The sequence below is a fragment of the Chelmon rostratus genome, chromosome 7 (genome assembly GCF_017976325.1).
Source record: "Chelmon rostratus isolate fCheRos1 chromosome 7, fCheRos1.pri, whole genome shotgun sequence".
NCBI classification, from domain to species: domain Eukaryota; kingdom Metazoa; phylum Chordata; class Actinopteri; order Chaetodontiformes; family Chaetodontidae; genus Chelmon; species Chelmon rostratus.
Window position 1 is genome coordinate 21,770,722 of NC_055664.1, and position 27,239 is coordinate 21,797,960.

Below are 27,239 nucleotides of genomic sequence, written 5' to 3' on the forward strand. Positions count from 1 at the left end.
CACAGAAATGGAGATAAACAAGTCCAAGGATGTGCCAGAGATCAGCCAGCAGTGCTAATGGAGTTATGGAGGCACTAGAGAAGGCTGCTCTATTCAATATTTAATTCAGGATCAGGAGGAGCAGTATCACTGAATCAGCCTCCAAATGACAACATTTTACTTTAGGTTTATTGCACTTCCTATTTGACCACTGCCCTTTGGATGAGGTGGTTTCAGTGACCTCGAGATCAGTTTTTAAAGCACAAGTGAAGACTACATGTAGCCTGGCAGCACTTTCATGGTAGCCAGCTGTGAGACAACCCATAATTTTAATGTTAATTAGAAAAACTGCCAGAGCTAGTCACCATGTGCGATTATGTGAGTGAGTTTATACAGTATGTATGTGATTTATTTGTGCACTGTTTTTAATTTTTCAGTGAAGTGCCCACACAGCTGTGCAGCTTTTTTGCCAGCCCAACAAACACACACACACACACGAACAAACACAAAATATAGCAGTCATGTCAGGCCAATGCATATTAGCATTACATATATAACCCTCTGATTAATGTACAATGACCTATCTGAATAGATAAGTAATACAGTAGATACAGCATTTGCTGAGAAAGGACAAAATGGGAGTATTCTGAATTGTAAAGCAGTAAGAAATGGAAAATGCACAACCGCAAGTGTCTCACATGTGTGCAGCTCAGCTGGGATCCAATAAAATATGAGTTTCACATGTTGATGCTTGCCTCACTTTGACGCACAAAACCAAATAACCCAACATAAGTCTATAATAACTGCTGAGAGCTGATGCAATCATCTTCTATCAATGTATCTATTCTCTGTAACCTGACGGAGAAAGCTGTTGGTTGGTTTTTGCTATCCGCCCTTTGGCTCTGAGTAAACACGAGGCAAATCTCTATCTCAGGCTGCGTATTAAGGAAGATACACTACCACCTTAAAAACATACACATTAGGCTACATTTGTGTTATGCTGCCTCGGTTGTAACTTGCCACACCATTTATTCTCCCTGCATAGAATTTGCATTGCATTGTCCAACTCTCGAAGCTATTGGCATTAGCGGTGACATTTAGCAGGTTGTAGGAGTTTTACACTGGCGTCCTGAGGCGTTGAAGTGCCCTGTCCTCACTGCAGTGGTAATTATTCCAGAGACCTAATCATTAGAGAGCTGTTTCAATCAGACTTCCATCAGTGGCTAATGTAACGCGATTAATTACATCTCCAGTAGCATGGTCCTTAAGGGCCACTACATCAGGATTACATGACTGACGAATAGGGACACTTTTGTAGGGCATCGTCCACATTATTCAACAAACTAAGAGCATCAGGCGATAAGGCTTAATTTGAGAACAGAATTAGCAGGTAGAGAGACACTGACAAGCTATATTGTATAATTGGTTGACAAATGTCACTACATAGATTTGTGTGTTCTTCTTCATCAAGCTGCCCTCACACACTGTAAATTCCCGCTTATTTTGGATTACATCGTGTTTGTTTAGGAGCAGCTGACGCTCGGTGATGGCGTTTTACACCAATGAATAATGAAGGGCAAATGAGAGAGACACGGTGGAGGGCAGAGGTGGGGGGTTGCTGCTGACACCTCCGGTTTCCCACGTTAACCTGCACTCACCTGCCTCCTGACAGCCCGGACAGGCGGAGGAAATGAGCGGTGTAACTCTAAACCCAGACTTGCTGAGCTTGTTTTTTTTTTTCTTTTTTTTTTTTTTACAAAAATAGATTTGTGGTGTGTGTGATTGCATACACAGTGTGTTTACTGTACATACTGTATACTGCATATATATATAGGCATTGAACCCATTTTGAACACAGTATTATGCAATAGTAAGACACTTACAGACTGTAGTTACTTGCTTTTGTTCCTGAATGAGGTCTTGCAAGTGCAAACATCTGTGCGACTTCACTCTCTGTCTTGTTTTACAGATTAAGCTAAAGTGTGATTCATTTATTTTATACAGAATAAACATACAGTGCAGTTTATTTTTAGGTTGTTAGCACACATTCCCTTCACTTTAAGTACACCTAAATCAGCCTAAAGACGTTTAAACTTACAGTTTTAGTTGAACACTGTTATTAAAAGGAAGCCAGTGCGAGTTATCAGGCTCATCACACACCTACAGTGCAAACAAAGTAAACACTCGATTCAGCTCTACATTTTAAATAAGCTGTTTTAGCTTACGTGTGCACATTGTATCAAGGTGTAACTGTTTTGTAAAGCCAATAAATCTTTTCTAAACTGCGGTGCAGGTATCAATTTGCAGCAATTACAGATTAACTGTCACACACACACATACTCCCGGTCAAACTGGTCTGTGTGCTTGTCTATACAGGTGCATGTTGGGCAGGTCGGGCGGTTGGGAATGCAGGAACAACAGTTTTTTTTTTTTTGTTATTGTTTTGTTTTAAATCTGGGAACGTGCTAGGCGGCGGTGATCCTGCTTCAGTAGCACACACACACACACACACACACACAAACACACACACACACACATTCGTGCGCAGCTTACGACCGTTGAGCTCAGTCAGGCTGTGACAGCATCCACGATGAGAATACAATACTCATGAACGAGCATCATGAGCGTGCAAAAGCGCAAGAGCCATTGCACTTGAGAAATTGCTATTCACACCCCCCATGCTTGTCTCACTCAGTCTCTCTCCTCCATATCTCCCTCCCTCCCTCCCTCCCTCCTCTGCTAGATGTACTCTCTCTCTCCCCCTCTCTCTCTCCCTCTCTCTCAGACGCTCTGTTGACAAAGTCAAGGCTGCTCTGTGCAGAACTGATCTCTGTGATTTATTCCTTATTTTCATGTCAACACTGCCTCCTCATGTGATCTGAGACGAGTGGTAGGTGGATGAAGAGAGCGAGGGAGGACACACATGCGTTTACACACACCCCCGGACACACTCACTCACTCATTCAGTCACTGCCTGGTGCAGGTGACAAGAGTTTGCTGCTGCCGGATCAGTGTGTCACCATCAGTGTCAGCGGTCCACGCTGTGACCTGAACAACTCCTGCTCTGCAAGAGGGAAAACTGTTTGCTTACTACTGAACTCAGCTTGAGGCTTTGACCAGGACTCCCAATCTCCAAGGGGCACTGAAAAAGAGGAAGAGGACAAATGCAGAGAGAGAAAAAAGAGCAGATCAATTTATCAGAGTGAAGATCCAGAAATCCAGGCTTACTTTGCCTGTATACCAATGCTGGAATTACAGTCGGTCTGTGAAGTCATTGCCCTCAGAAGGATCATTCCAAAGCATCAGGAGGAGGAGGAGGGTGTCTGCGGTGGGTGTGTGACCCCTTTGGGGCTCCAGTGTCGTGGGCCAGGGCTGACGCTCCCAGGGAAGCCGAGCAGGAGGAGGAGGCGCTGTTGTTGTTGTGGATCTCTCCATAGAGCTGTGTGAGATATGACAGAGTGTGGGACAGCACTCCCCATGGCCCTCGCCTCTCTGCTGTAGCCCCGATGCAAGCTTCAGAGGCAGGCATGTCCGGCGGGCGGATGCCCCTGCTGCTGCTGCTGGTGCTGGCGGGGGTGCTGAGTGGAGTCTGTGTACCTGGGGACGGCTCGGGGAAGTACAAGGGAAGCTGGAGGTGGAAAGGTGACAGGAGCCGTGAGTAACTCCTCCTCCCTCTGCTACAATTTCCTTCTCCTTTGCGTCCTTTCTTTCTCTTTTCTTGCATTTTTTTCAGCTTTTGACAGACAAACAGGGTCAAACACCTTTTCCTCCTTTAACTTTTAACTCCTTTTCATTCCCTGGACTCGTGAAGTACGATCCGGGAAGCACTAAACATTGTGTGCCACTTTGATTACTCTGGTTGCTGCTTGAGTCTCAGCTCATTTCTCTATGGCACCTGGATATGAGAGTGAAATAAATCGTCTATATGAGGCCAGCGACCTTGGCCTGAGTTGCCAGCTTTAAGAGGTATCAATATGGACGTGATTGCGAAAGTGCCTCTCTGCTGTTGGATTTGCTGTGAGTTGCAATTCATAGTTTATTATCCATCTCCCCACGCTCCTCTTTCTCTCAGCATCACTCTAATATTCCTGTATGAATATCTCTCAGGGTCTCATTCGTAGTCATTAATTGATCAGTGTTGAGTTGTAAAAAGCTACTCAGAGTGATGTGGCTGCCTATTTCCTCAGAGTAAAAGCTGGGTGCAGCTCTGAGTGTGTTCATTATACATGCTGACACATGAGTGCATGGATGTTGGGAGGAGAGGGGATGTTCAAATGAGCAGAGAGCTGCGGTTGATTCAGGACATACGGAGCTGCTGTCCCTGAGCGTTTGGCTTTGGGCTAATGGGATTGTTTGGCATGCCACCACTGCCTGACGCTGAGTGATGAAGTGGCGAGTGTGTCCCTTTGTGTCCGTCCCCTCTGTGGAGGTTAAAGGGAGATCGCTGTCTTGATACTGTTCCAAGATTAAATGACTGGAATGGGATGGAAGAGGCACTAAGTCAACGTAAAGCAGGTCACTTGCCTTCCCAAGGAGACATGAGCTGGTGTGAGGGTGGCATGAAAAGCAAAATCTTTTGCAGGTTTAGATGGCAATGGCACTGCACGTCTTGAGTTTGCTGTTATATTTAGCTACTTGAAGATTTACTTGCTAATTCTGCCAGCACAAGTACAACAGTGGTCTCAAATCCCACAGTTCTTCTCAGCTTACTGGGAATAATGTTTAACTCAACACAGCTGAAAGATGAGTTTCAGAGATTGGTGAGGAAAAAAATCATGGATTCTACAGTATCTGTAATTGCTACGACTGGTTTTCATACTTGAAAATAGTCTATCTGGATTTCTATAGAGCAGTGAGGGAGTGAAACCTGCACCACTTCTAAACTCTGTGCAGTAAGATATACTATGCAAAGTAAAAATTTGATTTGAAGCTGCTGATTAAATAAAAAAGCAAAGACTATTTTTCAGCTTGAAAAATGTTCTTCCTACTGCTTTGTTACATTTTGCCGTGTTGTTCTGTACCCTAACCTCTTCTCTTGCACCAGAGACACTGCTCATGCAGTGTTTAACACAAACACTAATCCCTGTCAATCAATTTCCTTGATCACATGTGCATTTTTACAGCAGGAGTAATAAATCTATGACGTGGCTTCGAGCTTTAAGTCTGTGCCGTCGTTAACCAGAACCAGCACCTCTCGGTGAACCTGGACGCTCACACTTATGAACTTTAATATGCAGTTACAAGTTTCACTGAGTCAACATTAGCTGGAACTACAGGTGTGCAGTGCTGCTTCGGATTCTAGCTCTGAATCCAGGATCACATTTCAAACATGGGACAGTTTTCTGACAAATGCAATTTTAGCTGCTCTGTGTTTTCAGCTTTGTTATTTAAAGCTGCTATAATCAAATTTTCAAACGGTGGATCAACGGACTACAGGTGTGCATGAGGCAGGTTAGTTTTACAGCCCTCGCTGTTTTGGTTTTCTCCCGCCACTCTCATCAGCGTCGTTTCCAGATGCAGCAGACAGCAGTAAAGACAGTGGAGCATTTAGCTGTTAAAAAGCCAGATATTTCCCTCAAGAGTTGGTGGAGCACAAACCGATACAACACCGGATGGAGTCCGAGGCATTCAAAAATCATTAAATGTGTCTTATTAATGTTATTCTTCACACACCAGCCCATGACATGATATTATCACCACAAGCTTTTTCTTGTGGCAGAGTGTCATGTTAGTGTTTTCTAATTGTTTTACTTTATCCAACCAATAGAAAAACTGCTTTATCTGTAACAGCCACTACAATGTGAAAATGTTACCAATAAAAAAGTGCATGGGTTTATCTCACTCATCTCTTGGATAGTGGATGTGGCATGCTATAGTCTGCATACAAACGTTCCATTTGGCGGCCCACAAAGAAAGCGGTGATATGCATGAGGGCCGCCTGCTGATATAAATGATAATGTCACCTGCTATTATTTGCTACCTGAGACTAAATCTCTTCTAAGGCACCGCAAGGCAGAGCAAGATTTTGCACTTTTATAGTTCATGTAGGCACAAAGTCTCTATCTCTCTGACATCTCTATCACACACACACACACACCGGCCAGTGCATCAGCCCACAGCAGGACTAATACATAAAGCAGGATTTGAGTGTGTGTATGCATGCGCGTGTGTTTCTGTGTGAGTGTGCGCACATGATAAATAAAATATCCCGTTTTCTATTTTTAGCGACAAGTTGTCTCCTCGAGTCCACAAAGCTTAGATATGTCCCCGTGTGCAATCCTTCCCTTAACGTCTGAAACTTTACCCTCCGCTTTTCACATCCTCCCGCTCCGAGTTCTCACAGCGATTTGCTGGACAAGTCAAAGGACGACTCAGGGGTGGGTCAGTTGTGTTGCTGCAAGTAGATGCACTGACCCTCCCTCAAAATGTCACCATCATCCTTAATTAGTGCAGAATATTTACAGTCTTCGTGCATAACTACGAGCTTTGGTCAGATTTGTTCTTGTAAGTGCAGAGAGCAGACCACCAGCTGAGGTTTTGGTTCTCCTCTCTGACATGGCCTCATCCTTATGATGGATGAGGAAGATTATAGGATTCATGGCTGATTTACTCAGGGATGCTAATAGAAGCCACAGAAATATGACTGGCCGCCTCTCAGAATTCAATCAGAGTGCAACACACATATTTATTTCAGATATACCAGAGTTTTTTCATGGAAGCAATTTAAAATTTGGATAACATTGCTGCTTATTACTGCAAGAGAAGTAAAGAAAGATGTATGCCGATTGTCTTGTATTGCATTTGCAAAAATAGTCTGGAGAGCTGTCATGACAAATGAGCCATGTGTAGCTGAAAGTGCGTTTTGTCTACATTTAGTAGGTTTCAGCAAGGATAAGTCTGTTGTTTCATTTGCCTGAACTGATCAGACCTCCTTGTAAGCGAGTCTCTGCTTTGTGTTTGCATGTGCACCAACACAAAGAGTAGTTTTAACTGTCCTTACTTGAATTATTGTCCATGGGAGTTGCATATGTGGTGATATGAACTCATGTATCCAATAGATGGCAACAGTGACATGCAGCCTGGTGGAGCTGTAGGGAATGAACAAGTGCTAATGGGCTGTGGACTGAATCCTGTGGTTTGGGTCAGAGGCCAGATGGAGTCCAGACAGTCGTAACCACAGACATGCTGTCATCAGAGCTCAAACCAGTAGACCTTCACGGCCGTGTAAAACATTAATTGCACATGCATGTATAAGGAATGTATGATTACTCGGATGGATCCCATTAGCATCAAGCTTAAACCTTTCTTTCTATTTGAGCTTTCTCAATTTCCGTCACTTTCTGTTCTGTACGTGATATTTGAAAACATCCAATCTTATCTAATTATAAAAACTTACTCATCATTTGTTCTCACCCTCTAATTCACTATTAGACGTGTTAACGAGCACCAGAGCCAGATGTTTTCTTTTTTTTTCAGTCTGTCTCTCCCCTTTCGCTCTCTCCAAGACTCCAGGAGGTTCAGGCATTTTTTAATTAAGTGCGTTGAGAATCACTGTAGGCTGTGGAAGGTCAGTTAGTGGTGTGGTGGGCTGGGAAAAGGGAGACTTTGGAGATTGAATCAGGTAAAGCCTTGGGGTCAGTATCCGAGTGTTCAACTGTGCATGAAATTCTCTCAGTATACATAAAAAATAAGCTATAGGAAATATCTGTGTTTAGTCCTTGGATGTTTGCTGCAGCCACATAAAGGAAAACAACCTTATAGTCTGTGAATTATTGGAAGATTTGTAACTTTTTAGCAGAGAGAAGTGAAACAACAGGTGGACACTGAGATCAGACACGCTCCATAAATATGGAGCTCTGACAGGCGTGGGCCGGGGTGAAAGCGCAGGGATCTGTGATTCTGAGGATGTGTAGGGTCAGGGGTCATTAGGAGCTGAGGCAGGTCTTTAGAGGTTAAAAATCAAATGCTGCCACTCCTACCACTCCTTGATGTTTTATTTCTCCTTCTTCACGCCACTTTCACTTCAAGATTTTTACAGGAAAATGTTTGCACATATGAACGGCCTGCTTTCCACATCTGGATCTGAGACATATAAAATGACAAATAAAAGCGGCAGAAAAGGCACATGCTTTTACTGCTCATTTATATTCTCCTTTAGTGCCCGACAGCCTTTACTTTGACGCCATTTATTTTGTAGACCTTCAACCATTCCGGGCCCTTCTGTCAGCTCTCATGCTGACAAACTGTACTGCATTTGCAATCGCATTTGCATAACAGCATGAGAGCACAATCATAAACAATTAAAAATATGGATAGTGGAGATGATATTAAGAGGCTGCCATTTTATTTATTTATTTATTTGTCCAGATTGCTCGTGGCATGGCAGACCAAGGAGAGGTTAGAAGTTAACCGTTAACAGTCCACATAATGACTCACTCAAATTGGTTGGTTATAAAGGGCAATGCATTCTGGTAATGTTGGTAACAGGATTGGGTAGCTGTATAGTTTTTTATATGTATTAAAAATAGCTTTTTAACGAACAAATTAGCAGCAAATGCACCTACATTGATGCAACAGAAACAAAGGCATCATCATGTGTTAAAACATACTGTGTTATCCACTCGCTCCAGTTTGGCGATTTAATGCATGTGTTTGCCAATGGGAAGCCAGTGCGGGATCATTGCTTGGTGGATCTGGAGAGGATGATGTGAACCTTTGGATGTGTTATCCCTTCATGGTGAAGCTGCTCATTGGAAAGTGTTGAAAGACTGCCAAAGTCATGTGCATCAGGAGAGAAACACGGCTGTCTGCACCCTCACCACGCCAACGGTGTCGTAAGCAAGAAGTGTAGTAGAAGAGAACTGGCCACACCAAAGTGAGTGCAAAAAAAATATAGAATAAACAATATATACAAAGAATGATGAGGCAATAAACAACATATATAATGAAATTTACAATGTGCAGTTATTCGTGTTGGAAATGGCAGTGAGGGATAGATGTTAAAAACTGTGCATTATTGGATGATAAATGGCCAGTCAGTGGATGTTTTGGTGTCAGAGGGTTAGTGACACTGCGTGACTGCTACCTGTTCATCAGGGTGACGGCTTGTGGGAAGAAGTTGTTTTTGTGATGGTCGTTTTGGCGTTCAGTGATCTGTGGCGTCTACCGCTGGAACAGGCTGTGTCCAGGATGCCTGGAGGGGGTCTGCAGGGATGTTTCCTGTCTGTTTCCTCAGTCTGGAGGTGGGTCCGTCCTGAATGGAGGGCAGGCTGGCACCACTGATTTTCTCAGCAGTAGTTGTTACTTGTCTTTAGCTTTATGTGTCTTGTCAAAGAAGTAGAACTGAACAGCCTGCCAGCTCTTTCACTACCATTTGAACTGATGACACAGCCTCTCTTTTGGGTTCCAGAAATACATACTGTACAGCGCTTAAACACAAAGGCATGTAAGGCAGGCAGTCCGTCTGGCTGACGGCGGCAAAGTCTACCATCCAACCACAGCACAGACAGGCCGAGCTGTTAACCATCCCAGACAAAAATCTTCTGGGGCCTCTGTTTTCCTTTTACTTTGCTGATGAAGTGGTAATTACAGAAGAGGACTCACACCTCCAGAGAGCAGAACATCTTTAAGCCCAAGGCACGCTGCTGTTATGCCTGTCTCCGGCACGTTCTGGTCACGCCGTTGACCAGAGGCATCGCGGCTGAGAGTTGCGCAAGTGGAGGTTTATGAGCCGCACAAGCAGAAATGGCCGTTGCCAGATTGGAGCTGAGGGATTACTGTTGTTGTGACTGTTGAATTTTGGCCAATTTGATGTGATCCCAGATGGCAGTTCTTTACGATTTTAACGGAAGACCTCATCTGACTATGAAGAAAAAAGTTTAGAGTAACGACAACTTTCATTTACTTTGAAGGTGTTTATGTTTGCTTTTTGTATACATTTTTACAACCATTGAGCTTATAGTACACTGAATAAACAAAAACATATTTTCTCCCACAGAATGTTTTTGGAAATCAGCTTAATGACTTTTCAAATTCTGCCTGTCTGCATGGATGCCTGCTGTGGCAAATCCACGTCAGCGTAAGCACAATCCAGCTGTGTCAGTGGTTGGTCTCCCATGGCGGGAAGCGAGACGGTCTTCGCATCAGCATCCCTCCGTCGCTGACGCAGCGTTTGCACACATCATTTCCTCACAACAATCCCCGGCTCTGTCGACCAGCATCAGCACGGTCATGATGGAAATACATTGCTCACAAAACACTGGTGAGCTTGTGTTTTGCATCTGTGTGGAGATATTCGAGCCATCTGTTTCCACAACACAGACGGAAAGGAGATTTTCTTTCGGGTTTGAAGTCGACGTCAATTGGCACCATCGGAGGAGATGCGGAATCCAAGGTTGAGTGTAGATTACATTTGTAATGCTAAATTGAGCCTCATTGTCACCATATGTGGCAGCCTCACAGTTAACTGCAGAAAATTACACCTCAAGGTATTCACTCTCCAGCAGGCCCATGTGGAAGTTTCGAAAGCCTGTTTCAACATTTATAAAGTAGCTGGAATTAACTGGTAAAATTAGAGGATATTGTCTCTCTCGCTGTAACATCGCTCAACTCCGTAATGCCAAGATAGCAATATATTGCTGACTTTTATGAGTGCAGCGTTAATAGGAGAACAATAGAGGAATCACCCACAGCCTATGACTCAGTGTGAGGCCAGCCATGGCAGCGGCACTAATCAGCACTAATGAAGACTGGCAGACCAGCCTCACGCCATAAAACCTAAAATGAACCCTTCTAATTAATTTACTAATTGGAAATCTGGAACAAGACAAGGTCAGTATTATTATACTGAGCCGTCTCTTTGTATCTTCATTTTGAAAAGACCGTGGGTAAAACCTCTGTGGTGATTATCTAAGGTTGATCATTTGATCATTTGGCTGTTTCTTTTACTTCCAGTTGAGAATTATGTTACCACATTGTTGTGTGCGCTTTCTTATTTTTGCGCTATCTCCTATAACGGTGCAAACATTTCAACACAAACTATTCAGCAGTGAGAATTCTGCACTGTCGCAGGAGAAAAGTGAAGCAGCACAGAAATAGTCCCACACCACATGAAGGCAGTATTGGACATATTACCACCAGATGTCTGACACCGTGGCATTCGCTTCCCCCTCCGCAGCCCTCTTGAATGCATGAATGTAGCAAAATGTTGTTAGTCATTGTGTGATTTACAATGCTGTGGATTTGCTGCAATAAAGCAGGAACAGTTGTATTCTGCAACCACGTTTTGCATTCCCAGCTCTCAAGGACAGAATGACGAGCTTCTTTGGAAGAAAAGTGCACTTGATTTTTTTTTTTTTCTTTTTCTTTTTTAATGTGTCCGAGCTTCAGCAAACAGATGGTAATGTAATACCCTGCGCTGTAGCACATCAGTCCATAACCTCGCTGCAATCCAGAAAGTCACCTGCCACCAATAAATCTGGCTGATTTTGTGTGGGTGAAGGGGTGACAGAAGGGGAGGGCTGTGTGAGGCCTTGACAGGAGGTGTGGAGAGTTGCACTTTGTCTTTTGTTGCACTTCTTGCCTTTTCGGGATTTACGATCCGCTTCTCACAGCCTCTGGCTTCAGCATTCCCATGTGTCATGTGACACCACTGCTTTGTTGCGAGCAAAAATCATCATGCCCAAGAAGCCCTTTGCCGGGTTTATTGGACAGCAGCGGTTCTTTGGAAATGAATAATATTCTATCATTTCTTTGCTAATGTCAGGAGCTGCATCTATATTTCAGGGGTTGCTGATTTAAGAGGAAACATCAAAGGACGTGTTTAATTTCCCCATGAAGACGATTAAGACAGCTGTGTGACACAATGAGAGGATAATAGAAAACAACAGCTGATGCAACTGCACGTTGAAGAACCGTGGCAGTTGGAAGCATGCTAAGATAACAAACAAGACGTTATATGGTCCCATATGAGGCTCCTCTTGATGTCATTTCCATATGAATTGTGGGCATGGAAATCACAGCTGGTATGCATCCATTTCCATCCACACACGTGCATGTGACTCATTCTGCAGTTTATATGCTGTACGCACAATACTTCACGCTGTCTTCATAGATGTAGACCAATTCATCTTATGTGGATGATTAGCAAAATGCAAGATATATAAAGTAGAAGGTCAACAAATATGTTGAAATATATATGCTCTCTGACAAGATTAGGTACTGACATGATTTAGGGCAAATGCGTAATGAAATATTCTGAATTGTTTTATAACCTATAATTATGTCGTCATCTGAACCCCCCCTGGCAGGATATTAGGTGGAAACTGGCTTTGATTTAGTGAAGTTGGAAGGATTGCATGGAAGGACTTTGTTTCAGAGGTATATTTGAGGTCACATTGTCTGCAGCCACATAGTGTCGTTCATAAAAGTCTTTTCTTACCTTTGAGAGGTGGTTGGATTGATATCTATTTCTAAAATCCACTGGACATTAAAAAAAGAAAAGACACTTGACTGCTTTACAAGTGTTTCTATGAACACCACAGGGGAAAATGTACGGCTGAAGCTGTCAGAGAAAGCAGACGGTGAGCTCTCACGCTGCAAATCTTGATCCAGCCTTAGGTGTTGCAGCCCACATGTCCTTCATCCTGAGCCCTTTTTCACTCGCCAGCCTAATGAATTTCATTTCTGTATACGTTAACACATCATTTGTCTTTTAGCACAACTATCCCGCCAACGCCAAAGGCGTTCTTTTAACAACAGACAAGACCATGAATGGGTCTAATCTCAGCTGGCTTACCAACAACTTCTCCTACATTCCTCTCCAGTGACTCGGTGGATGTTTGAAACACTGATCCCTGGGTTTCCTGGACTAGAAAAGATATCACAAATTGTGCACGACTGTTTGGCACACTTGAGAAGTGTCAGAGTGTTCCGATTCAGTGTCACGTAGACCAAAATCAAAGGCATGCCACAGGCTTTCTGACATTTCATCCTTGTTCCCAGCTGTAAACTAATGTAACCCAGAACAACAGAAGAAGAGCGATGCTTGTCATGTTAGCCTCCAGATTTGGACCGCCTTCATGGCCCCCATGTGGTCTCACAAACTACTCTGCACATCTGTGGACATGCAGCAAAAAGCACTGAGATCCTGGCTCTGCCTCTGCTACCTAAGCCGCCGGTATTGATCTGGCTGTCTGCTGAGATTGTTAGCTTTCTCTTCAGGAGTGCAGAGAAACTGGCTGCATGCCTGCAATGTTCTCACCACACATCTTCTCAGTGCCTCATTTCCATCTCCTCTAATCAGAACTAGACATATTGAGAGCATAAGTTGGTTTATCTGCACTCTCTCATTGGACTGTGAATAGTTGGTGTGTGCGCCAGTAAATTAGCATACACATGTTCCTCCCTGACAAGCACCAGTCCGTGGTGGAATGAGAGTGTTTGTGTGTGTGTGCGTGTGTGTGTGTGTATGTGTGTCGGCACAGGGAGAGAGACAGAGGCTGGTAAAGGGAGATAGCGCCTGCTGTTTGTTCAATTTGCTTGACTTCAGATCAGATGGTGACTGAACTGTGACACAGGCAATCACAGAAAAATGAACATAATCATTCCCTTGAAGTCATGACTAAACTGCTGTGTGCAGAGTACCCCGTGTGCATGTTTCTCAACAACAACTAGAGAAGAGCTGTGGAGCAAGTGCATATTAGTTTTGACAATCTGAGCACTAGTTTCAGTCTACTCCAACAGAAATGGTCCAATATATGAATCTTATGAAAAACCTGCCATTTGTTGGCTCTATATTTTAGCTCTTTGTCTATTAGTAACAACTATGAAATTCTGTCTGATCACAGACAATAAATCCTACTGACTTTGCTGAACACCTGCACCACCACAAGGTTGACATTTGTGTAAGCATTGGATGGATGCATGTTCCTCTCAGGATGAATTGTAATAAATTTGACTGTTCAAATGTTATTTTGTCTAATACTTTGATTTATACCTGCAGAGTTAATGCCATTCCCATCAGCCTCTGCTTTACTTTGTGTTTAAATGTCAACATGCTAACTCAGTAAATATATTATAACTGTTAGCATTGTCATTTTGAGCATGTTAGCGTGGTGATTTAGCTCTGACTGCAGCCTCACGGAGCAGCTAGCATGCTGGAGGTTCGTTGTCTTTGCTAAATGTCAAGTTGGTACATGATTAAAGATAAATTTTGTGAGACTTGAGGACAAAGGCAACATCTACCACAATGAAGTGGCATCTAATGTGTGCTGAATTTAGAGCTGAGTCTGCATGATTTAAAGCCTTCAATGTCTAGAAATTGCTTTTGTGTCATCTGCATCACTTTTAGCCACCTTTTCTTGAACTATCAAAGTTATTGCATTGATATTTTTAGATTTTAAAAGTTCTTGTAGTATCTCTGCTGCTCATGTTTTTATGTAAAAAAAAATGCACAAGGCCATAATGAAAACATTTCTATTTATTTATAGACCTAATTTAGATATTGTCTGTTTGGCACACATAAATATTAGAAATATTAGAAACACAAACACAGAGATGATCTCTCTTAAAAAATAAGATCCTTGAAATAAAGAAAATGTGCCAATAAATATATGGATGTATTATTAAACAGAAGCTCTATTGTCTACTGTGTTTTTTTTTAAAGAATGGGTCAAGAAAAAGCCACAATATGAAGCAGTAATTGCTTGCTTGTGTGAGGCAATAATTTCCAAACCGAGGTGCATTTAGTGTTTGCTCATTTGTTTTGACCATAACACAGCTTGAGAGAAGAAAGAGATTAATAGGTGTGCCTTGTGTGAGCTGAAAGCTGGGTGTCATCACATCAAAGACTGAGGGCTATACATCACTGGTGGATCTTTTCCTCTCTCTGGATCTCTAATTAAAAACTTGCAGAATTCCCCTTGGCTCAAGTTAGTGGCACAAACAGCCTCGAGGCGTTTACCAGGCATTTTGTCAGCCACTGCGGGCACAGGTGAACAAAATATGTTTTCCTAGGATGGTGAAGTCAAGTCACGTTTTTCATCCAATCATAGCGTACAAACGTTTTTGATGTCGTGCCCTTTAACGACCGCCATAACCCTAACCTCCCTCGGGTTTGATGTCAAGAGCGTTTGCTCGCTTTGATTGGATGAGCAACGTTTTGCACTTTATGACCTGACTTCACCATCCTAGAGGAAGAAAAACAGGCCAACTGAGAGCGATAAACAACTATCTTTAAGCCTTAACCAGGACAAAAACATAAAAACAATGTCACAAACAAGTCTTGGAGTCACGAGTCAAGCGGTTATGGTGACATTTTGTGGGTGAAAACAGTTACCACTACTTTGGAATACATCTCATTTAAATATAAAAGCTCAAGTGAAATTTTCCCTGTGCATGGAAAGTCAGACTTTGTCAGCAGAGCAGCTCCAGTGAATGTTGCTGGGAGGGATGGCAGATTAGAGGCTTGGTTTTGGTCTCTAGGTTTGGGAAAGAATTGTTCACATTAACATATTGATGGAATTTTCAAAGATTATACAAAAAACATATGTGAATTCAGTTTGAGGGCTCTTTCCTTCGCCTTTGAATTTATGTGTGTGGGTGTGTGTGTGTATGTGTTTAGGGCACATGTGCCTGATTAAGCGAATCAAAGAGCAGGGAAAGGTAGCATCATTGTAGTTTGTCACTGATGTGCCACAGCCTTGAAATGAGGTCTGAATTATCTGCTCCACTGCCCTCTAAACTCATTTGCCATAGTCATAATCCTCCAGTTTCTCTTATCTTACACATGACTTTCTTCCCTCCTTTTATCTCTTGTCTTCTTTCTAATTGGGGTAGAAGGCTGGCATTTTTTTTCAGACGTAGGACAAGAGAAAGTATGTGAAAACAACTATTAACTGTCATTACTCAGTCAAATCACTGCCAAATGTAAAGAAATCTCATATTATTTGAGTGGGCTGCAGGGTACAGTAGTTCCGAGAAGCAGGTTTTACAGTGAGAAGTCACAGAAGGTCACTTGACTGTGGGCTGTGGCGGTGTGACTCATGGGCTGCAGACTTCAGATCAGACTGATACATAACAAGCATTCAGAAGTCGTTCACCTTGGCTACAGCACTTTCAATCCTTGAGAGACCTCATTTTTCTCACCTAAGAGAAGCCTCTCATGCTCTCTCTTTCCGTTCCTCTTCCTTGAATCCGTCTCTCTCTGGCCAGAAAAAAGCATCCCAGCGTCATGCGGATGGACATCTGGGCTTTTGGCAGCTTGGAGGATGCTTGCCTCAGCTCCGCCGGGATGTCAGAGCAAGTTCAGACTCCTCGCTGGCTTTGAACTTATTTGACATCAGTGTTGTCAAACAAAGCCGAGAAGCGAAGTTTCAAGAAGGAATGATAATACATGTTACGTAATGCTGAGGTGTGGGAACGAGATATCCGCGGAAGGTGATTCACAAAAGGCCCTTCTATCAATTTAGCACGCACACCAGGGATAAAACAACCCTGACGCTCACAGCAAGAGCTGCTAACTCACTGAACTTCTGTTTAATTGTTCAGTTCCAAGCAGACTAGCAGTCAAGTTATGATGCAATATTTAGCGCCCTTCAACCCAATCAGCACTATTTGTCCTGGAACTGTCTCTCTGTTTTCCTTTTTGTGGTTGGTTGCTGATGCCCTCCAAGCAAATCTATCAGCAAGCGCATTGGCACATATTTCTTCCATGACATTTGCACTTTTATTTAACCACAATCAACCAATCATGCCTGCAGAGGTGAGTCACATTCCAGCTTTGAGGATTGGCATGCATACATTTGGCGTGGGGTTTGTAACCAGCAAAACAGTGAGGTGTAACTGTCAACAGTGAAATCCTGCGTGCATCCGTTCATTCATAAACTTGCACGTCTGATCCAAGTGGCTCTCTGCTCGTCACTGTACTGATGGTTCCTCCAGCTGGACCACTGAGCAGTCAAACTGTGAATGTTAGGACATGAGACAATTTTTGTGGAAAGTATCTGCAAAATCATTTCAACTTTGCTGAAATCACTGCTGTTCACACATGGGAACTAATATACAGTAGTCCTAATTGTTGCAGTCATGGCAAAAATCTTAAATAGCTGTTGAACACATTATAACAGTGTGTAAAGCTAAACTGGTGCTCTCTCTTCCACTCATTCTTTCAGTAACACATAAAAAAAACATAAAATGTGTCTAGAAGTTTCCAGTCTGTAAGCCGCACTCACTCTTACACCATACTAATAATCAATCTGTATGTTTTAATTGGTTAATAAATTTTAGACTAATCCTTTACAGCCAATTATAATGAGGACATGAAAAGAACTCTTTCTTGTCAGGTTATGAGTGGGGCTTGACAGTGTCGCCTAAAATATATACAGTAATGATGCATATCATGGTATATACATTTTTTTTCCCTCTGAAGTGATTTAGAATATGGGACACAACTCTGGTGAAATAAGTATTTCATGCCTGGAGTTAAAGGTATCAATTAGCTATTAATATACTTTACAGTGGCTGTGAAGGCAGAGTTTCATACATGATGAAAGTTAACAGTCAATCGGTGTGTGTCATTTGCTCCACTTTCTCACGACAGCTGTGACACAACTTCATGAGTGATTCGAGACTTGTTTTTTTTTTTTTTTTTTTTTTTTACTTTTAAAGTTTTTCTTGCCTTCAATGAAAAGTTTGGGAACTACTTTACTCTCTTGCCAAGAGTTAGATGAGAAGGTCGATACCACTCTCATGCCTATACGGTAAACGTTAAGCTACAGCCAGCAGCCAGATAACTTAGCTTAGCATAAAGACTGGAAACGGGGAAACGGCTAGCGTGGTTCTCCCCAAAGGTAACAAAATCTACCTACCAGCACCTGTAAAGCTCACCAATCAACATTTGTTTGATGTGTATAAAAATAAAGTGTGAAAATGACAAGCTATGGTCGACAGGGGGTTTATGTGCCAGCAGCAGTAACTTCCTGGGCTCTTATCGACGCTGTGAGCAGAGATTCCAGCTCTTTGTGCTAAACAACAAACTCAGCAAGAAAATGTGGAACTGTTCCTTTAAAGGCATCTGTCTCAACAGCTTGGTTGGACACCACGTCTTCTTTTTAAAGCAATGCAAAGATTGTATGTTGATGTTTGAGTTGCTCTTTGCTGGCTGATAGACCGTCTACTTATTCGTACAGCACGTTATTCATCCCTCTGCTTGAATCTCAAGGGCTTTGTGGTTAAGTGTTTCCTGCAAAGTTTTTTTTTTTTGAGAGAGAGTTATAGACAAAAAAACGCTCCTCCGCTTTGACTTTGTCCTTTTCGTTTTCTCTGCAGCAGTGTGCACTCACTGTGTGTATGTATTATCTCAAGGCCAGATTAAAACTCCATTAGTCATGCAGAAAACAAAGGAAGTGTAATCAAAATGGAAATTAGTGTAATGGTGCTGTGGAAACAGATGAAGCGGGAAGGATGGCTTCTGTCGAAAAACACTTTTTGTGAAAGACTTTGTACTGTTTGTCTCCTTTTGTCTGGCTTCAGTAAAGGTGAAGACGACTGCATCAGGTCCAAAATGACGAAGATACTCTTAAGATGGGTCTTATATTCAGCAGCTTAAATGTTCAACTTGCAGAATGGAGGCTACAAATGAAAGACGTGAAATCTGCGCCACAATGAGCATTCTTGTTGGCTGTTCATATTTTCTCTCTGTCATCAGACAAAAAGTAAACAGATGTTTGGGGAGAACGTTTTCCAGGAAACCAATTTAATCATTGAAACTGCTTGAGGTCATATTGCAGAAACATGTCGCCTCTCTGATCAGGCTGTGTGAAGGAACTTGTCCTGCAGCAAACAATCAGTCAGCGCTGTTAACAAGCCCCAGAGTCAGACACCCCACACTCATCATTTTAGGGCCATCCATCACTTATACAGGCTGCCAGGGCCAGAGCGCTGCTGCCAATACATGACAAGATGACAATGAGACAACAGCTAGCCTCTCCAGCTTCTACATGCACATCTATTAAGAGCTCCGGCATTTGTCAAACTAAACAGCCTCGGCTACAGGGGCAATAAGTTAGACATCGGGTTTATTGTCATGTCAGGTTGTGCAGGGGCTCAAGTGTTGATTGGGTCCACATCGTCACAGTGTTGCAGCCACTCAAGTCAAATCTGGCTTGAATGGACCTCATAATTTATGACTACAGTACACAAACAGAGCCAAAAGCCTGCATGGCGCCCTGCGGATTCATCCATGAAGAAAGGCCTGTGACCCAGAAAAGAGGACATGTTTGAGGAGGGCTCTGGGCCAGGACCTAAGTGGTCCTTTTCCATGTACATGTGCAGGCTTGGCTTGACTTGGTTTGACTCGGTGTGTCAGCCCAGCCTGGCAGGCGTTACCCTCTTCCAGAACTTTAACTGCCCCGCTTGTCTTGAGTCGATGATGTTTAAAAGCAATGCCCTCTTTAGCACTGTTAGCTATTGCACTGTGCAATGGTTGCTGGCAGCCAGCTACTTATCATCATGGATTTTCAGGCTGTTGTTACGACTGCTTGGCATCAACTGCTGATTGCTTGAAAAATGGAGACAGGGTGATTTAAACTGATGAAGTATCTGTTAGATCTGGCAATAGCAGCAGAGGGTATTGTAGCAAGTCACTGGATCGTCCCTCACTGATGATGAAGCCCATCTGACAACACCGCAACCCGCTTGGAGGCTGTTGGGGGTGCTTAGACCCGACTGCAGACCCCAGTCTCAGTTTGCATTTATACTGTTAATGAAAATGCAAATCCACGTGACATGGTTTAACTCAGCGGGGCCAAAAGTGCCAATGGAAAAGCCCCAATAGTCCTGAGCCCATGAGGAATGGCTGAGTGGGTGCGGGGCCTTTGTATCTTTTGGTAAGCAGTCAGTTATCTGCACATGTGCCCCATTAATTAGTCGACAGGGGAGTTGGGGCTGGGTCCGGTATTGAGGCTAAAAGAGGTGCAGTGAGACAACACTGAGGCCTTGACTTTCTGTCCTGGTCCCCCAGGGGCAGCCGGGTACACCACCTGTTAATGACCTCTGAAGTGGCCTCTAATTAGACGTCTGACTGTGGACCACCCAGGGAATCAGACAGAGGTCCACATGCAGATGTAAAAAGAATATACAATACAAAAAGGCATGAGGGCAGAATACATCAAATACGCTTTGTCTGGAATTGTGTCTTACTAGTTAGATTAACTAAATTGTACGACGAGTTTTGGTGAGGCCTCTAGCATTCATTAAGCGTCTTTGAGGAAATGATCTTAACTCAAAGTCCAAGTTTTCTTGTTGATGTGGACAATGAAGGTCTCTATGACAACTGATGAAAGCGGCTAATAATATGTGGCTGAAAGCTCCAGAACACGCTAGTAGGCCGCCCAGTGAAAACCATGTATATCAAAATGTGGCAAATTTCTGGATAAGCTGAAGGGTTCAGTGTTTCTCCTAAACTTCTCCTACATCTTGTGCTAAATTAACATTTAAATCCTCATTCGGGTAGCTGTTTTAGTTTAGTTAGTGTTTTAGTTAAGATAATTATCGTTTATTTCCAGTGTCAAGAAGAAGAACTTTCATCCTTCACTGAGGCCTAATATTAATTTAGTGTTTCTATGATACTATTATGTCCAGTCAATCATTGTGTCCAACTATTGTTTAAACGCTGGAAGACATCAAAGTTTTGCATTTGAGTCGGATTGTACATGCTTGTTAGCGGTAGCATGCGTGCTTTTTGCAATATAAAAGACTCCTTGTTTTTTAGCATATGTGTATTTTGATACTTGCTCCAGTCCATAATTGTTGTCAGTGCCAAACTACTTTTTTGCAGATGTTGCATCTGGGTTTAATGAGTCCGCTTTGAACAGATTGAAAACAGAACACTTAGCTGACTGGTGTCGTGCTGTATGTGTCAGACTGTGCATCAGACTACGCTTGGTGTCTGTGTTTCTTCACGTCCGGCACGTTCTCATCTCATGTGTATCATCGCATTCATTCATGTGCATGACTGATTATCCTACGTGGCAACTCACTGCTTGTGTGACTCAGAGTCTCTGCTCTCCTGTAGTGTTGTCAGTCAGATGCTGCTGTTTGGATAAACAGACAAGCGCAGAAGTGCCAGATAATAGGCTCTGCCCAGCATGAGGCCCTTTAACTGTCACATTAAGTGCAACACTACAGGAGCAGTAGGGGGGCATGATCACTGAATTTTGAATGTCTTTTTTGTGTTTACTATTATAAATGAGCCTAAAAACTGTTGTAAAGTGGGATTTTGGGTTTGAAAAGTCTGCGTAGATCTGCGCTGGCAGTTCTCTAATGGTGGGAGGGGCAAATGAAATGACCGGTCACCCTCTTCTTCACACTCTGGTGATCTAAAGTACTCTCCAGTGAACGATTCTGTCTGCCCGTCTGCCATTTATCAGAAGTGATGCCAGATCTCATTGAGGAAGCAGATACTTCCGACAGACTGCCACTCAGTTAGCTAAAGGGGTTGGATGCTCTTTGATTAAGATTCCTCTCGCCCCCTCACCCCGACCACCCGGCCCAAATTAACCCCTTGTCAGTGGGCCACAAAGAGAATGGGCATGGCTGAGTCTGATTTATTTCACACAGAGTCATCATAAGGGCACAGTTGGGCTCCCGTCGCCCCCGTAAGCCATACACACCCCGGCCCTCTTGGCCTCCCTTTTACTCGCCTCCCCCAACTGTCCCACCCACACACCTCCTGTCGCACACGCTCAACCTGTCACTCTAAAGAAGACACAGGCACAAAGACGGGCCCGAATCAAAAGGAGCTGATTAGCAATTAATGGTGCATCATTGTATTTGCATCGGGACTGTGTGCGCGGTGTGTGTGCATGCAGAGTGGCGTTGTCAATCATGCAGAGTGTGCCCTGGCCCTCCCTCCTCTGTCCTGCCCATGTGCTCCCTTCGGGGTGCAGCCACTTATGGCTATTGATACGGGAGATGACTCTGTTTCACACCCACAGACTTACACTCAAGCCCAACACAGGACAACAGAACAACCTCCTGCTGAGCCCGGAGACACATCGCTCTGATGGATCTATAACAAACTCATTGATTGAATCATTTTGTTTCCCTCACACACACACTCGGATTACTCACAACTGTTGTGATCGTGGATGTTTGGTTGTTTACTGCAATGTGGGTGTTTGGATTCTGCAGTCGGAGACAGAGTTCACAAGGATGGAGGGCGACACTTCTTTGCGTGTTAGCTCTCTGCTTGTGTCAAGGATGCAGAGGACTGCAGGTTCGGACCGTGGGTGGGGAAAGTTGGCAGAATGCGTCTGGGTTCTCAGTCCCTGTGGTGTTATTGTTGACAGAGACGGGAGTCGCTCAGGATGGGGCCAGCGAAGGGGCAACACCAGCTCCCACCACCGAACACGAGGATGACAACTCTTTGGGCTACACAGGTACTGCTGCTGCTTTCCCATGATTTGTACTGTGTCCTTGCATACATGCACACATACATAACCCCTTGGTCCTAGATGATTAAATGACTTTGGGTCACATTAAAGCAAACTTTGCACTGCAAAGATACAGTTAGACTGTGTTAACTGACACTAGACACAGATATGCAAACCTGTTACTATATGTATTGCTATATATACTTTATTGAGAATAGTAATCAAAGGGATTACAAAATGTACTTGGGGGAGCCATTATTCAAACAGAAATTCCCCCACAGTTGAAAAGTCTTTGGACAGAATATATTCAAACATGATCTTCATGTTGTGGCTGCTGCAGAGTCTCTCAGTTTTGGGTGCTGAAAGAGGAGAATTGTGGGGGAAGGAGGCCCACAGCATCACCTCATGTGCACCCGTTCATGTTGTTGGCATCTCCCCAGACCACAGGGCTCTGTAAGGAAATGAAGAGCCATAAACGGGGTCTTCACCTGAGGGACTGACTCACACACACAAAGGATTTCCAGTCTGGAGAAAATTAGCAATGACGAATGTTTTGGTTGTTTTTTTTTTTTTTTGAGGGGCTCGTCTCCCAGAGTGAAGGTAAAAGTTCTCAGTGTGCTGTCCCAGCGAGGACCTCCGTGGCTGATTTACTGGACCTCACACAGCTTCAGGAAAGAGGAAGTCCAAATGAACTGTCAAATCTGTATTGTAGTTCATCTCTGTGTGCAGTTGCTCGCCAGCTCTAGATTTTATTTTGCTTGAAATTCAGACAACGAACAAAACCATACAATTATCATCAGTAGCACACTGCGCCTTTTAACAGTGATGCCAAGACATTTCAAAAGTTTGAGCCCAAACAACTATTAGTGCAGGAATCTTTCAATTTAGCGTCAGCATATGGTCCAAGAGCCCAGTTTTCAACAGACTCGGCCTGCTTGTGAGGGTTTAAAGGGGAAAATCATGTCATACCTGCCTCACTGCATTTGGTTTCATCTTTGGAAATGATAAATCTGTCCGGTGGACAGTGCCAGGAGTTCATCTTTAATCTGGCCATTTAATCCCATCTGTGCATGAAAATGAAGGAAATTGATCTGGCCCAGTCAGTGAATTGGAAATGAGACTAATGTGCCCTAATACCTCAGTCTGCCGCTGATAGAACAAAGTGGGCGGCTGCCAAAGACTCCATTTTCAGGGAGCGTGACCGGATGGAACGTGAGGATAATCTTGACAGCTGCCAGTTTGGAGTGCACCTTGAGGCGTTACACCGAAGAATCTTTAAGGTGTTTAATTGCCCTGTGACCTCAGTGAACAGAAACTGGTTCATTGGTTTATGAGTAAACTCGGTCATCTGGTCTCACTCCGACACACGACCTTGAGGAAGAAGGGCAGCATGTCCTTGTCATCCTTCCATCATGACCTCCTGTTGCACTTATTTAACTCTGGAATAATGAGTCAAATTAAAAGAACTGTGCATCAGTGTGACGAATACGGTAACCTGACCCATTTTTTTCCTCATATAAAACTAAAAACAGCTGGCACAGTACAAGGCAATGACACGGTGATGTCTTGCATGGTAGTCACCTGGGATTAATAAAGCCTACTGTGAATTTTATAAGGAACCACATGCTGATCTGAAGTTCGCAATACATTAAAAGTGTTTTTTATTGGTCCCCCAAGACATTGACTCTCAGCCAGCTCTAAATTGTTTCCCGATATCAAAGAGCTTTGCACAGAACTTCACATTCATAATAAATGAGACTGACCTGTGCGAAGGCAGTGGATTAGAGAGGCATACTAAAAGTCTCACATTTACACTTTGCTAGCCGCCGCTTGGCAGGCAGACACACACGGAGGAGACAGGTCTTTGGTTCTTCTGCCTCGACATGAAAGGCTGAGCGTGACTTCAGAGAGCACATCAGCGCTCATATCCTCCCCCTCCGCTGACAGCTACCCCTGCGTTTGTCACAGATCACAAAGGATGGCAACTTCAGAGAGCTGCTCTATTTGTCAGGTTATGGAAATAAAGATTGGGAGGGAGAGAGGGAATCGAAGGTTGCCACACTGTCACCACCTGATTGGCTGCAGAATAAAGGGGTCCAGACTACTGTAATACCCTATTTTCCTCTTATCTCAAAGCGCACTCCCTGAAAGTCTGCAAAAAAACTATTGACTGTAGCGATGGATGTGCAGATGGGTCATGTTAAAGCAAAGTTAACTGTAATTGAGAGTCAAGGTTAATATTGCAGAACAATCACAGAGGTTGGATCAAGAGCATGGAAACATCCACACACAGTAAGATGCAGGCTGTTAGTCCACATGTCTTTGCTGAAAGTATGAAAGGTGATAAAGGTGAAGACAGTTTATGTGAAGAACACTCGAGCCTAATTTATACTTCAGCGAAAAAGTGCTTGTCAACATGTCGCAGGACATAAATGATGCTGTGTTTCAAAGGCAGTTTTTTGAATGTAGGGTTATTCACTGAGAGAATCGAATGTGCTGAAAGTACGGAGGATAACAGCAAGTGCCAAAAACATCCACCAGACTGGTGTAAGCACCAGCGGTTAGCGTGCTCTTTGAGGTTTATAGGGATCCCTCTTCTTCCTGTAAACAAGGTTGAACATAAAGCGTTCTACAGTTTTTTTAAATATCCAACATTTAAGGGTGCTGGCAGCTCTCTCAAACAACATGAACAAGCCCCAGTTGAGCTTGACCTCTGGCTGCCATAGTAAGAACACATGCAATAAGTGAACTATGAAATCAGAGTGTTGTGTGACACAAATCTGTCAGCTGACACTTTGTCAGATGGCACGTTCTCACTCAAGTATACATTAGCCTTAAGCCTTATTTATACTTCAGTAAGAATGTGTCATCCAATATGCCACAAAATTCAATATACAAAGCCAGTTGTGAGTGTTACTTTTTGTAAGGTTGCAGCTGTGGTCAATTCTGTATAGAGAAAAGCTTGGTTAGAATAGGATGGCCCCAAAGCATCCAGCAGAAAAGAGCAAATACTAAACAAGATGGATTTCAGTGGTTAACAGACACTAAAACGTTGTGTGGCGAGCTTTTGTTTGCCGACACCTATTCATGAACTCGTAAGCGATTACAAATACTTCTATATTTACTCGATATGTACATTTTACATTGTAAATATTGCAGAAGTGCTATGATAATGGATGTCTTCTCTGAAAAAAGTAAAAATAAGTAAAATCTAAGTTTAACCATAACCTGCCACACTCTCATTATTTCTAAAGGAAGTTTTTCCTCACTTCTGTCACCAAAAGCTTGCTCCTGGGAGTTGTCGGCTCTTTGTAGACACAGAGTACACTCCTGACCTGCTCTATATGGAAACTGCCCCGAAACCACTGTTGTGATGTGGCGCTATATACATAAAATTTGACTGAAATTTAAATCGAATTGAAAGGTTCTGAGAGTTTTGCAGCTCCTCATTGCACATCAAACGCTTCTCCCGTTCACATGTGTACAAGCACGGCCGAGCGAGTTTAGCAGGAGCTAAAATCAGCGGGACATGCTCCCACAAGTTGTTCCTCACATTCACAGCACTTCCATTGTTCTGAAGAAGGATGAATATTTCTTATATCAGTTGGATTTAATTCAGGTGATGCTCCTTGCACCTTCACAACTGTATGCAGGGTAAATCTTAGCACATTCAACGCTAAGAGAAACAACATCAGTGTTTGCTTGCGTGAGCAAAGTGTAGCTTTATTGCAGACTTTGACCTCATTTTGTTGAGGCTTAGTGGGTGGAGACCAGGTGACTGTTTTCCTCTTATTGATGGAGAAGTGGAGTGGTCTGTGTCTGGATACATGCTACTGACAGCTTTACCATGAGAGAGATGGAGAGCTCTGCTCTATATTCGTCCTTTGCTCTCATTACTTTGCTGTTGCGCCGGCCCTGGGTCCACACCCTGAAAACCAATTTCCTTGACAGTGTCACCCCCATATATATATTACCCAAGAGTCACCACAGCATCAGCGTGTCACGTCCCCATGACACTCACCTGCGGTCATCAGCCTTAGTGCCATGGTAATCATGATACAGGAGACAAAGAGAGCGCTGCACGCTCAGCTAGCTGTACTTGCACATATTATCCCCCAGTGCAGCGGCAGCGATCATTTCCCACCAGTGCAACAATGGAGAGAGATCCCCGGCCACGCTTGGAAGAGCGATTCACTTGAGGTATAATTGGTTATAACCATGTACTAATGTACTACACGCAGCTTCCCCACAGCATCTGTACTGCTGAGGCCAGTAAAGGTTTTTTTGTTCCCCATCCAATATCTTTTCATCTCCCTCACCCGCACAGCTTAGCATAGCAATGTCCCTGGAAATGAGCCTATTAGCCGTTCCTCTCAGGATAGACAGAGGAGTAATGTGGTCAAGAGGCACTGGAGTGGGGGGAAGATTTGAGATGGGAGTTAACACAAGTGCGCAGGGGTCGAAAGCACAAAGACTATGAGGTGAGAATTAAATTAGAATATTCAGATTCACGTTTCTAGTGTCCTCGTGATAATTGCGAAGAAGATTGGATAGGGTTTTGCTAAGTGCTAATAATCAGCCGCTCCTGCCCCGTCAAACACACTTAATTTCTCAGTGAAAGGATAATAAGTGTTTTCTTAGGATAAGAATGGGTCGCATTCTTCACCATCTCAAAGGCGAGGAGGAAATGTTGCGGCTGCTCTGGCTTTACAAGACTGAGGGGTTGAAAAGGCTACTATAACACTGACAAGCCCAAAGATAGGAAACCAGAGTCAGGCACCTCCAGCATGTTGCTGGTAAAGTATTTAAAAAATCAAGATTAGGAGT

General features: G+C 43.4%; 1 protein-coding gene across 1 annotated transcript in view; it reads left to right on the top strand.

Moving 5' to 3' along the window:
• Window positions 1-3,445: 3,445 nt before the first annotated feature.
• Window positions 3,446-27,239, top strand: part of robo1 (roundabout, axon guidance receptor, homolog 1 (Drosophila)) — a 159,601-nt gene continuing 135,807 nt past the window's right edge. The window contains exon 1 of the mRNA XM_041940053.1: window positions 3,446-3,633. Within this exon, the coding sequence (XP_041795987.1) occupies window positions 3,486-3,633 (148 nt within the window). The 5' untranslated portion in view covers window positions 3,446-3,485. The remainder of the gene's footprint in view (window positions 3,634-27,239) is intronic.